Source organism: Lutra lutra, chromosome 18, assembly GCF_902655055.1.
Source record: "Lutra lutra chromosome 18, mLutLut1.2, whole genome shotgun sequence".
Taxonomy (NCBI): Eukaryota; Metazoa; Chordata; class Mammalia; order Carnivora; family Mustelidae; genus Lutra; species Lutra lutra.
The window spans coordinates 38,997,226-39,010,870 of record NC_062295.1 but is presented as its reverse complement, the minus strand read 5'-3'; the positions used below and the strand labels follow the sequence as shown (position 1 = coordinate 39,010,870).

Sequence of the window (13,645 nt, the reverse complement as noted above, 5' to 3'; positions counted from 1 at the left end):
GGCCAGCTTGGTCCGCTGCTGTCCACCCCGCGCGCTCCACGGGACCCCGTGCACTGGCCCAATCCCTCATGCCGCCCCGTCGCTGTGCCACGAGGCCCTCCTGCCCCACTCCTCCCCTCCCCGCACCTGCCTGCTATCACGGTGCCCCCACCAAATACTCGGACTGTCCTAGGTGATGGTACAGAGCCCAAGTGCTGCTGCGGAATAATGGGGAGCAGGTGGTGGAGGGCTTCGGGGGCTCATGGGGACTCTCGATGCTGATCTTTACTTTCATACATTTACAATTTTCCCCAGTGAGAAGTGAAAAGAGCAACGATCAGACCCCCCTGAGGAAAGCAGAGGCCACTACTCCCCTGGCCCATCTGTCACCCTGGGAGGTCTGTGGGGCGAGCTGCTACAGCTCCTGGAGGGTGGGGCCAAGGCATCTGTGCGGCCAGGAAGAGCATGCACGGGGACGGTCTGTCGGCACACTGTCCTGCCTCGAGTGACCTTCTGCACACCCAGGCCCACGGCACTTCCGGGGAGGCAAGGAGATGCGGAATCCATGCGGAGACAGACCGTGTCTGTGTGTAATCTCAGGGGTGACCGGACCCCCCAGAGCCCACCCTGCTGTGGGCTGATTGGTCTTCTTAAAACATGAACTGGGGACGTCCACCAGGGCATTGGAACCAGAGCTGCCTTCATGTGGTAAACGACCGGAGAAAATGGACGAAATACACACAACTGTGCGCAGACGCTGGGCGAGCGGCTGTAGCAGTCCCAGAGAAAGGAGGCACGTGAGGGGCCCCTCACTGGGTGGGTGGCTAGCTCAGCAGCCCTGAGGAGCCAGGCCCTGCAGGCCAGAGCCCGTGCAGGACGGAGTAGAGCAGGAGCACTCGGTGACCTGGGAAGGCCCCCAGGGTGCACAGGGCCTCGCTGGCCAGAGAGGACCTTCTGGTGGGCATCCAGGCCTTTACCAGAGACCCCAGAGGGCGAAGGTCTCAGCAGCAGTATCTAAGCAGCCCGAGAATAAAAGCAAACTAGTGAGCTCTGAGTACGCTTGAACACCGGCCTCCAAAAGAGCCAGCTGACCAACTTGCCAGCCAGAAAAAGGCCCCCACTGCTCAGAGGAAGACCCTCAACCATGTCATGTTCAGGAAGTGCAGGAAGTTAGGAAGCACGCAGAAAAGGCGACTGTGACCGGTAACTGAGAGACATGTCCGCCAATAGTTACAGGCCCAGAGACGAGGCAATCCCCACAGCAGGCCCTGAACGCGGCAGTGACGAATACGCTCTCGGTTCATAAGACATGGACACAGTGAGCATCAGGCGAGCGGCCCCTGATGATCCCTCCTGGCCCTCCCGCCCTGGAAAGTCACCTCCTATGCGGTCCCCTCACAGAGAAGGCAGCGCGATGGCCTTGTCCGAAGTTACATAAGTCACCGTGTCCTACTCCACAGGCATCGAGCGGCCCCCGAGAGTGCCATGTGGTGAGCCGTGAAGCTTCCTGCCAGGAGCTGCACGGTGTGACAGCAGGATATGTGTGCCCCCTCAGCCTCCTGCCTGGGCGGAAGCCCATGGGCACCCCTGACCCAACACTCGTGGGGCCCTGGCCCTCAGACACTGGGACGTGACAGGCGCTTGTTGCTCTAAGGGATTTGTTACAGGCTAACAGGTAACCGAAACGGGGGTGACGGTGACCTACGAGAAAAGAACCGAACGGGTCTGTTGGATATGACAAACACAACATCTGAGACAAAAAGCTTACCGTATAAAGCGCACAGCAGATGAGCAGCTCCCAGAGAACAGGTCAGTGAACCGGAAGATGGAGCGACAGACACCATCCAAACTGAGACACGGAAACACAAGCACGCAGCCAAGTGACACCAAGTGACCTTCTGGGAGTCGGGCCAGAGCTCCAGGAGAGGCACAGGAGCAGCACATGAAGAATGACAGCCTGGATCGTTTGAATCTGGTGAACTATGACACCACAAACCCGAGGAGCCACTGGGACCACAGTGAAGTGAGCACAGAAAAAATCCTGCAAGCAGCCCAAGGCCAGGAGACCAGGTCCACAGGGCAAGGCCAGATCACCAGCCTCACAGGCCCTCTGGGTGTCCAGGGGCTCAGCCCCTTGTGGGCCCTGGTGCCCACTGTGGCGGACGAAGGTGGTGGTGTTCAGGGGGCTGCTGACAGTCCAGGGCACAGAGCATGAGAGACCCAGACTGACTCCCAGCCTGGCTCTCCCCCAAGAACAGGAGCTGCGATGTGCTTGGGTTCTCCAGCGATGCTGTCTAGGGACCCGAAGCACAAGGATGTCCCCGGGGGGCACAGGGACAGGCCTCTGTGGGGTTGAATGGAGAATGCATCTCCTGGGGGCCTCATCTGGAGGTGTTACCCCCCCTCCCCCGCCAACGCCATCTCACTGCAGTGAGCAGACCAGCAGATGGACCGGAGGACCTGGCTAACCGTCTGAGCACAAAGGAATACCCCAATCAATGAAGGCAGGACCACAAACAGTTCCTCACGGGACTGTTGAGCCCGTCATTGGGACGAACATTTAACCAGGCAGAAAATGCTCATAATCTGGCATTGAATAGAGTGGGAGACAAAACTCCGTGTTTTGGGCCCACTTCACCAGGAAAGACACACGAACACAGAAGCGAGCCGCTGACCAGCCCACGCTGCCCCCGGACACGGGGTCCCACGTGGCTGAGAGTTACCCTGCAGGCCCAGCTATACTTGGATAGGGTTCCCACAGCTGCTTGTACGATCAGGACCCGGGCCTCTGTGTGGCCACCAGGCAAGCATGGCCACCAGCAAAGAAGGAGGCATGAGTCCAGGCCTGCAGGAGTCGCAGGACGGAGGTCGGGGAGAGGGTCTGTGGCTGTGACCACGGGGCTAGGTGGCGGCCCCAGGGGAGGCAGGGGCTCACCTCGCTGTGAACGTGGACTGCACACTCCACTCACCACCCCTCCCCCTCACGCTTCTGTGCTTACGCCCTAATAGTCCGCTTAAGCCCTCAGCCCCTGTCTTAAAATCTTTTGAATGAGCTCCTGATGCTCTCGGAGAGCCGACATGCTGCCCTAGCCGCCAGGGTGCTGTGTGCCCCAGGCCCTGCTCCTCATCTCCCTCCCCTCAGACCCCCTCCAAAATCCCTGGGATCTAGCCCCAGAGCCTTATTTCAGTTTTGAGGATGCCTGGGCCCCCTTTACCACAGGGCCTTTGCATAAGCTCCTGGAGTTGAAACCAGGTCTTCCTTTGCACTGTGCTGCTCACAGTGTGAGGGCCCACTGTCTTCTGGAAGGACATGGCCCGTCTGCTTGGGAAGAAGCTATCATCCCAAGAGGTCACCAGCCTTTCCCGAATGTGTCTCGTAACCAGAAAGGCAGCACTGTACACCAAGTCAGCCAGCTCTTTACTCATGTTCATGAATTTTCTTCCCAATGTTGGGAGCCTTTCCTCATCCTGAACTGAGGGCTGTGTCCTGGGATCCCAGCTGCTGTCCAATCCCCCTCAACAAGCCAGTCCCCCCACCCCAGGAGGGCGGACACCAGAAGGCGCGGGCTCTGGCTTGGGCATCATCCAGGTTAGCATAAGCCTGGCCTCTCCTCCTGAGGCCCGGGGGACAAGTATGTCTGGGCAGAGGGGGCTTGGGGACCACAGTGCACTCCACACGACTACTCGGACACTCTGGGTCACCCCGATTCCTGAGCCCGCTCAGCTGAAGAAAGGAGAGAGGTTTTGAAGTCAGCATGTATTCAAACCAACTCTATTTGAAATTCAGGGGACCCAAAAAAGGCAAATTCAAATTAAAGTGTCTATCTAGACTTCATTGTTACAGCAGGAGATTGGAATGCTCCACGAGTAGCTTTCTTCCGACAGGAGCCTGTGCGTGGTCTCTACTGCCTGTCAGGGGAGGGAGCGAAGGAGAAACAGCACAGCTTCCCCCCCTCCCCCGGGCCTCCCACGCAGGAGCCCTGTTACTTCTCCACTGCCTGGTGGGGCCGCATAGATGCCCAGGCTCACCCACCATTCTCCCGCAGCCAGGCCTCCATCCACACAAAGTGAGGGCAAAGCTGGGGCCACGAGGGAAGAGAGCTGGCGGGACTAAGCTGTCTTCCTCCCAGGAGCAGCCGTATTCTACTGTCCAGGGCTCTCTGTCCAAACCAGCAGGAGCCCCCTCCCCACAGTGTGTGCAGCCCACACACCACACCACAGCCTCGACATGAGGCAGGGCGGCTCCCACCCCCCCAATATCCCCTAACATCCCCCAACAGGCAAGGCTCCCCTGCCAGGAGCTGCGGACGGAAGACCAGGTTCACCCAGCAAAGTCTGAGTGCCCTTAGGGCCCTTTTCTCCTCTCCTTTAAAAATCTGAGAAAACAGAGCAAACCCCTTTCTCTCGCGATTACTCAGCTCAGAAACATACTCCAACTCTGATTGTAGGATCTGACTTGAAGCAACTGGACAGTTGTGGCCCAACCTGGGATGCTGGCCCCCTCATGCATAAATGCAGGGGTAAGACCAGGCCATGTCCCGGCACCTTGGAGTCCTGACTGTTCTGCGAAAGTCACCACACAGCCATGGTGGCAGGGAGGGTGCAGAGGCCCTGGCCTGACTAGGCCTCCAAGTCCTGACTCCCACGCCAGCCCGGTGCCCCCTAGACCATCAGGCCTGCAGGCCACACTGCAGGGACGTCCCCGTGCACCTGCGCGGTGCCCCAGCAGTCAGCCACGCTCTGCGGTAAATCATCTGCTCTACAAAGTCACCTTCAGGGAGACAAGTGCCAGGAGGGGACCACCGAGAGGCACTGCTGGCACTTACATGTGGGGCTGGCCTGATCCCACCAAGCTTCCAGACACAGCACGCCCTGGTCACCCAGATCAGTCAGCAGCCACCAGGCACGGCAGGAACGCCACCCATCTGCCTGGCAGGGGCAGCCCACAGACGTCCCCGGAGTCAGCCACTGTGCTCTCATGGCCCTGCCAGCTCTCCAGCCCACAAAGAGGTAGGCCCACACACTGCTTCTGGGGACATGGCCTCGGGTCCTCACTCTCTTCCGTCCGCTCATGGGAGAGCCTATTGCAATCCAAAAGCACATCGGAGAATGGCCTGGTCTAGGCCAAGGGGTGCCCAGGGGGCAGGCTGGCAGGGAAGGGACTGAGGGGTTGGTGGGGGAGGGCAGGCGTCCCACACGGGTAGGGACAGGAGAGCCGCAATAGACCAAGGCCAGGCTGTGCCTGCCCTGTGTCCAACAAGCCTGAGCAGCCCCGGGCAGATGTTCTCGTGTGCGGGTAAAAGTGCTGGGACACTGGTCCCTGCGAGCTCACCCTTCTACCCGCTCTCTCCTACTGTCGGGGCGTCTCTGCCGTAGGATCTGGGACTCCTGCATGGGAAGACAGCAATGTGGGAAGTGGCCTGTGTCAGCCAGACACTGCATAGGGACAGCAGGAACCCCCTCCCGCTGCCGAAACACCATCAGACCATCAGGCCCACGGCAACGGGAGCAGAACTCACGGCGGGGAGTGGGGCATGTCCCCAGGCAGCCTCAGAGAGACGTGCACCCAGCTTCAGACCGGCTCCTGTCCTGACACGAGGCCCCGACGTGGGGCTGCACTGTCGGGGCTGCTTCCAGATCAGTACCTAACAAAGGGAGCTGTCCCTGGGGCACAAGGGGCAGTTCCTGCTCCCAGAAGCCCCCCTTCCTCCTCCTCTAGCCAAGAGCTGTCGGTGTGGCAACTGCAAGGCCTACTAGGCCTGTGCCAGCAAGATGATGCCACATGGACATCGCCCCACAGTACAAGCTTCTCTCCTCACCACGGCCTGTCCAAATCCCTTCTCTTGCTTGGCCCAACCTCCCCACCTCTGGACAGGGCGGCCCTACATCTCCCCAGCCTGGCTCTGGCCCCTTTCCCCGCCTCTGCTGACCCACAGCAACTGCTCCCATGGGAGGCCACCTCTACAGTGGGTGGCTCTGCCCTTGGTGCCACAGGAGGCTGCTGGCCTGTCTCTGCCCATCGGATAGGGGTCCCCCGGCAACGGTGCCAGCCAGGCCCAATGGGGCTGGTGTGAGCCCGGGCGGTGGAGGGAGGCTGTGCTCTGTGGATGATGGGGCACAGGGGAAGGCTGGCCGGCAGAGCTGCTCTGCTGATTCACGAGGCTGCCCTACAAGCAGAAGAGGCCGCAGGCACAGGGACAAAGTAGAAAGCTCCGTCGGGGGACAGCATGGCCTGCGCAGGTCCCAGCCACAGCCAGGCCTGCGAGGGCCACACCACGCACAGGGTGTGGGGACAGAACAGCCACGAGGGCTGGGGTGGGGCCAGTGGCAGTCATACACCCAGTCCCTTCTGGGGGCAAGCTGAGCAGACACAGGGGGCTCAGCCTGGGCCTATGTCCCCTCAACAATGGATGCCCTTGGGCAGGACCAGATCTGCTCCTCCCCAGGGTCCAACAAGCGGCATCTGCTGGCAGAGGAACGGAGGGGGCAGGCCCCAGGTCTGTGGAGGTGCAGGGAGGCTGTCAGGGCCCAGCAGGCACGTCCCAAGGGGGTACCAAGAAGCAGTGTGGCCCACATGCCCACCCAAGGGAGAAAGCTCGCTGTCATGACTGCATGGTGGGAGCAAGGTATGAGCCCCCGTGGCTTCTCTAGCAGCTATACAATCTGTGTAGGAACAGGACACACGTGACCTCTGATGTGTGCTCAGGCTGCTCTTCTTCTTTTTTTTTTTTTTTTTTTTTAGAGAGAGGGAGAGAGAGCGAGCATAGGCAGACAGAATGGCAGGCAGAGGCAGAGGGAGAAGCAGGCTCCCTGATGAGCAAGGAGCCCGATGTGGGACTCGATCCCAGGACGCTGGGATCATGACCTGAGCCGAAGGCAGCTGCTTAACCAACTGAGCCACCCAGGCGTCCCCAGGCTGCTCTTCTATGGGAGAGGCAGGAAACTGCTCGCAGAGGCCCATCTGCACCTCGGCCTCGGCCCTAGGAGAGGCACCAAGCCCTGTGCGCACGTGCCTGTGGGGACTGTGTGTGATGCTGTGAGATCTTCTTAGGGCTGAGCACCAAGAACCACATGGTCCAGAGGGCCGGGTTCCTTCCCACACATGGTCTGTGGGCCCTATTGTGAGGACCCCTGAGGCCGACTCGGCCATCAGGTGCACACAGAGGAAGGGGAGGCTCACAGAGGCGAAGCCCCGTGAATGTCCCATATGGCCCAGGGGAGGCATAATGACAGTCACATTCCATAGCTCTGACCCCAAGTCTGGCGCCGTTCACAACACAACAGGGGCCATCCCTGCAGCCCAAAGGGTCACCTCCCTCTAGGAGACACTCCCCCACTGTAAGCTCTGGGCCCACACCAGAGAGGCCAGAGCCCCCAGCAGAGGTGCACCCCGTCAGAGCAGGTGCACCACCCAGGAGACCCACAGCATAAAGCGAGCTAGAGGCCGACACACTGCCTGCCACCTGACCTCGGTCTCCACTGCTCTGGGACCCTCAAAAGCCTGCCTTCCTGCCCAGCTGCTCGGGGGGCCTGGCCTCTGCAGAGATGTTCCCGGGGGCCAGGTGGGGAGGCAGGTGCTGGAGGAGCCCAGACAGGTCCTGCTTCTCAGGGAGGCCACGCCTGAGCGGGGTTGTGAAGGCCAGCTGACCCAGACACGTGAAAGCGAAGGAAGAAGCCCCGTCCCCAAACACTGGTCAGCAGATGGGAGGGGCAAGGTGATCCTCAGACAGCTCTGGGGCAAGGCTTGGGGAGCGGGCTGCCACCAATGTGCCTCCAAGCCCCAAAAGCAGAGCCCAGAAGGGAGGGATGTCCCCACATGAGCCAGACTTCTCCTAGGGGCGCCTGGACCCACACAAGCAAGCGTGCGGGAAGGGTGCTGCCCACACCCCCAGGGAGCACTGTGCGGTAGCAGGTCGGCACCTGGCGGGTTCCTGCAGCCCCCGAGTCCCCAGAGCCCTCACTGTGGTGAGTGGAGTCACTCTAGAGTTTCAGGTCCTAGCCCGCACGGGGTGTGTCCAGTTCACACCCAGCCCCCACCGGCACACGCTGCCACATGCCCTGGACAGATGGGAGACCCCAGGACAGCAGGTGAGCCCCGGACGTGGCTATGCTGCCTTTGAGCCACTCTGCCGCGGCCAGAAGCTGGGTTCTGCCTTACCGGCCAGCCCCAACACCATCCCCAGGGCTAGGCTGAGAGGACACCACACGTCCCACAGCAACCCCGTCCACAGGTAGACCACACAGGGCGTTGGCATGAGACTCAGCTGCCATCGTCACCATCCTCGTCTCCTCCCTCCAACAGGGCCTTCTTGCAGGAGGCAGGCGGGAGGGCTCCTGAACCACAGCCACACAGAACAACGGGCCACAGAAACCAGGGCTCTGGCTGGTCCTGGGAACTCACAGGCCCCTGCCCTGGCATGAGCACAAGGGAGAGCCGGCTTTGCTCTGCGGCAGGGGTGTGTGTGTGTGTGTGTGTGCATGCAACCAGGCCCCTGCTGGGCCAGAGCTCCTGCTGTCCTCGAAGTGGCGGCCCCAAGCCAAGCAGCTTCCCTGCACACAGCCAGCTCATGTCCGGACCGCTGGCGCCACGTGTCCTAGCGCAGAGTGCGCATGTGAGCCTGAGCCCTCAGTCATGGCGGCGCACATCTGCAGAGCCCGCTCAGCTGGGATAGTGCTCAGCTATTTCCCAACTCTGCCTAGGGCCCCTTCCTGCCTGAAAAATCACTGCTGGGAAAATAAAATACAATAAAGCAAAGGGGCTAGGAGGTAACCCCCCTCCAGCCTGATTCCACCACCACCGCCGCGGGAGTCTGCCATCAGCCCCCAGGTGGCAGGGTCCCAACACCCCATGGGGGCTGCTGGGCCACCCCGTCTCTCGGGCCCATCTCTGTCCGACAGCCTCTCACACTCAGGACTGCCAGCCCACAGAGAAGACTGCCCTCCTGCCCCACCGAAGGGGCAGCCCTGCCCTGGCGAAGCCCTTCTGACCCCAGGGCGCATCCAGACTGAGCTCACCACTGTGGGTGGGGAAGCTGAGTCCCACAGGGTACAGTGACCCTGCCAAGGGTAGGAGGGCTCCAGGGCCCCTTGCGTCCCCTCTTGGGACTCTGGAAGCCAGTGAGTATCTGCAGAGGGTCGGTCTGCCTTCTACTTAGCTTCTTACACTCTCTCCCCCATCTGTCTGTCCTCAGCGAGCACCTTGCCCGTGCCAGACCCTGAGCGGGGAAGTAGACAGAGAACAGGGTGGGATGGGGTATCCTGTCCCTTGACAGTGAGCAGGCAAAGGTGACAGGTGACTCACCAGCAGTCACTCAGAGTGCCGGGTTGGAGCACTCCTGACAGGCCAGGCAGCTCCAGCCACGGGCCCCCAGCCCTTGGCCCAGAGGAAGCTCAGAGGCTCGGTGTCGTCAGTGTCCGGGAGGCCTTTGGCCGAGCATGTGAATGCACGCACACACCTCCGGAGAGTCTGCGGAGACTGCCCGCTGCTGGCTAGCTGCTCCCCACAGCCCAGCACTTCACAGGGGAGGAGGGGCCTCCACAGAGGCAGCCTGGGGCCCTGCAGCACGCCAGCAGCCGCCTCTCCGGGCCCTGCCCAGCCCTGCCCGAGGCATGGCAGCTGGTGCCAGGGGACCGTCCCTCAGGACACTGGGGAGCGTGTCTGTGGACAGAAGGCTGAGCCAGCCAAGAGGACGGACCCCCTGCCCACCCAACCCCTCCCGTGGGGTGGCCCGTGAGCTCCGAGAAAGGCCCCACGTGGATGTGCCCCGAGCAGCGGGTGCCCGTGTGTGTGTGAGCAGCAGGGGGAGGCTTCAGTGGAAGAGTGAGGGAGGAGCCGGGGTCGCCCTGGGGGTGAGGGATGGGGGACTGAGGCTGGCAGGCCCTCACGGCCACATCGGGGAGTCCAAGAGGCAGGTTCGTGTCCCGTGCAGGACAGGGGCACTGGCTGGGCGGGGCAGCGTGGGCTTCACCTGCAGAATGGAGGGGAGATCCCCTCAGTTGGACCCACAAAGGGGTCCAATGTAGGGCCCAGGGCCCACGCTGGGGACTCACAGCCTCTCCCTGAAGGGAGAGACGCACATTCGGGGCAGGAAGGGTGTGTCTGGGGCCCCTAGCTGGCCCCATGGCCCCAGATCCCTGTCCCTCTGTTTTACCCAACATGGCTTCCCATCCTTCCTAAGGAGCCATGATGAGAAAGGCAAAACCCCACCATCCGTTCCTGCCCACACAGCACCAGGCACCATGGGGTGACGAGACTGCACATGATAAGAAAACCAGTGTCCTTGGCAAAGCTGGGCTTCCAGGGGACCAAGACACAGGGAGGCAGGCACCTGTCCAGAGCCATCCACAAGGAGCTAGGCTGGCTCCCGACCAGCAGGGCCCCGTGACAGGCACGAGAAGACTCTGCCTCCATGCCCTGCTGGGGGTCTGGGTAGGGGGGAGCCTGTGCATGTGCCTATCACATGCAGATGTCCATGCACATGTGCATACATGCACGCTCCTAGGCTCTCTTTCCCGGGACACCCCCCCTCCATCCCATCCCAGGAGGCTGCACAGCGCCAGCGCTTGCCGAAGGAGATCCTGACCCATTAGTCGCGGTCTCTCAGCTGCCTGGCCTATGGCCGTCCTCCATGGGGGCCATCGGGGCATCTAGGGGAATGCCTGAGAGCCGAGTACAGGAGGGACAGGGACCACCCTGTCCTGTGCCTGGGTCCCCTGCTTTGTGGAGAGGCAGTGAGGCTAGACAAGGACACGGAAATCACCAGGCCCATTCCATGGACCCACCCCCAAGATTTCCATGGACAAATGAGAGAAACGGCTCCTGCTTCTGGCCAGTCCTCCCCATACCCTGGTGCTCAGGAGGGCTGGGAGCTGCCCTGAAGGCTGGGCATGGAGAGCAGGAGCCCGTGCTTCCAGGATTCTGCAAAGCTACTGGAAAGACTCTGTGCACACCGCCAGCCTGGCGGGCCCCTGCTGCACCAAGCCCTGGCCAGAGCTGGGACAGGGTGCATGTGCCTATGCGGGGCTGCTGAGCATAGTCAGGCCTCGGGCATGGGGGAGAGCTGAAGGTGGGGAGGGACAGCAGACCATCGGTGGGGGGCGGCAGAGGCTCGGGGGATGGCAGAGCATCTGAAGGATGGCAGAGATTTGAGAGGGGGATGGCAGAGGGTCTGGGGGAGCGGCAGAGAGTTGGGAGGGGGAATGGCAGAGGGTATGGAGGGATGGCAGAGGGTCTGAGGGGGACAGCAGACTATCGGGAGGAACGGCGAAGAGTTGGGAGAAGGACGACAGAGGATCCAGTGGGGGGGGATGGCAGAGGGTCTGAGTGGGGTATGGCAGACTGTTTGGGGGGGATGGCAGAGGGTCTGGTGGGGGGCATGGCAGAGGGCCTGGGGGTGTGACAGTGACTTCTGCCTGTCTCCACTCTGTGGTGGCTGCCCAGAGCGAATTGTACATCTTTGTTAATTTACTTAACACTTAAAAGAAAACGTGGTATTTCTACAAGATGTGAAACAACGATCAGCAATGCCGAGTTCTCCCAAGATGTGGGACATCACAGAGGAGTGAAGTACGTTTCTGACAGTTCACACAGACACTTATCGTGTCCCGTCCGGAACTACACCCTGGCAGCACCTCCAGAGAGAGTCTGGGGGCCAACACGGGTCACGCAGTTCCCGCCCTCTGTGAGCCAGGGGTCCCAGCCCTGGCCTCACCAGCAAGCCCGAGTGCATGTCCCACAGTCCCACGGAGGGGAGGTCCCTCTCTTGTCCTGCAGTGCAGCACGCTGGCCTTGGCCATGATCCAGTCCTGAGGCGCCTCCCTGGCCCAGCACGGACCCTCACCCCATTACTCCAGCTGTCCCCTGAGCACGGCTGGTGCGGGATGCCCAGGGCCTCACTGCCCTCTCCCTCCCAGCCACACAGGGACGGCCAACAGCCAGAGGCAGCCAGATCAGGGCCTGGTGCTTCCTGCAAGAGGCCCTGGGGGGCAGGGCAGAGCTGGGGTTGGCTGAGAGTCAGGAGACGCCCCTGGCCCGGGCCCCTGCGCACACACAGTGAGGCTGATCCCGCACACACGCCGTCGTCCAGCAGCGCGAACGGCGGGTCCCGGCAGCCCTACCTTGAAGATGAGACAGTCGGCTTTGTGCTCCGCATACATGGACGTCAGCCGGTACTGGTTCTCTGTCGTGATGTCAATCTGGTAGCCCGTGAGCGCATAGCAGACTTTCCGGAACTCCTGGATCTTAGTCTGAAAGACCTCCTTGAGCCGCTGGTTCTTCAACTCGGCGCTCTCCACCTGCTTCCTCAGCTCTGAGGGAGAGAGGAGAGGAGGTGAGCCTGCAAGCCAGGGTGGCAGTAGGGGGCCAGGGTCAGAACTCCGGGCAGAGGGTCCAGGAAGCTGGATAGGCCACCTGTGTTGGCGAGCCCCGGAGTGTGTGCTGTCCGGGAGTGAAGAGCGTGGGCCGTAAGCAGTGTGCGCTCGTGCCTCCACGGAGAGCAGGGCTCTGAACGCCAGACCCCCTCCCGGCTCTGAGCCCCAATTCCACCCCTGGCCTGGTCCCTTCCTGAAGGACAACCAGGGCACACGGAAGCTGGCCCGGGTTGGGACGTGGGGGGTGCAGGGACCAGCCCCTGGCCACAGCCCTCAGGGAGGAGTGCTCTCTGACTGGGGACGCAGGCCTGGCCTGCAGCCCTGGTTCCCCACACATAGCTGCAGCCGCGTTCTTGTCGAGGGGCCAACACCCACCTGCATGGGCCAGGGCAGAAAAGCACCAGGTGGACGGGGGTCTTTGAGAAGAGATGCCTTAGAGACTCATGACCATGCTCCCTGGGGTTCCCCTGGCACCCGGAGACAAGGCCACCAGGTGAAGTCAGGCCCCTCGGCCCCCTCGGCCCCCATGTGGCTCGAGCAGCGCCATTCAGGGCAGAGGCCCCCGGGCCCACCCGTCACTCCCACCACAGTCTAGGCCTCTGCAGGAGAAGATGCCGTGCCAAGTGCAAAGCCGTTGGGAGGCTACACAGCAATTACCATGGCTCCGTCCCCCATGGTGCCTTCCCAGTAATGAAAGCTCGATTACCACCACCCCCCCATTCATTAGTGAGGCTGGCTCTCCTCGAACACCAGTGTAGCCTCTGAAACCAGGACCTTCCCAGTGGTCCTGTCTGGAGCTGACGACGGGGATGCCCCTGGGCCAGACAGGAGTCCCCTGGCCAAGGGTGTGGTGGGAAACCCCCCAGCCTCGGAGCCGGTCAGCCCAGCTCAGAGCCCTGCCCATCGTGATTGGGACAGCAGCCCCTTGTTCTCAGACCGACGCCCAGACCCAGAACCGTCAACCACCAGCTTCCTGGCGGGGCTGAGAGCAGGTGGTCCAGTTGGACAGCTTAACATGAGCAGATGTGGGTAGGGTCATTTCCTGGAGGAGGTGACGGGGATAGGGGACAGGAAGCCTGCATTCCGGGGAGGGAAACCCACTGGAGACCCTATACCCGCTCTGCCCTTCCTGACCTGCAGCCTCAAGGCCCTCCCCCTGCAGCTCCTGGGTACGAGTCAGGCACACAGTCGTCTCCAGAGGTGTCACGAGGACCAAGCTGGACCTCACGGGACCCTAAGGGGCCACAGTGAAGTGCGGCGTGCTTCAGGCCATACCACCGATGAAGGGAGCCCAACA

The 13,645-nt window shown here is 61.8% G+C and overlaps 1 protein-coding gene across 4 annotated transcripts in view; it reads right to left on the bottom strand.

Annotated features, from left to right (window-relative positions):
• The window catches only part of MAD1L1 (mitotic arrest deficient 1 like 1), a 316,809-nt gene that overhangs the window by 33,476 nt on the left and 269,688 nt on the right, over positions 1–13,645 (bottom strand). For all 4 annotated transcript variants that reach the window (XM_047713391.1, XM_047713392.1, XM_047713393.1 and 1 more), the window contains one exon: positions 12,097–12,287. In XM_047713391.1, the coding sequence (XP_047569347.1) occupies positions 12,097–12,287 (191 nt within the window). The remainder of the gene's footprint in view (positions 1–12,096; positions 12,288–13,645) is intronic.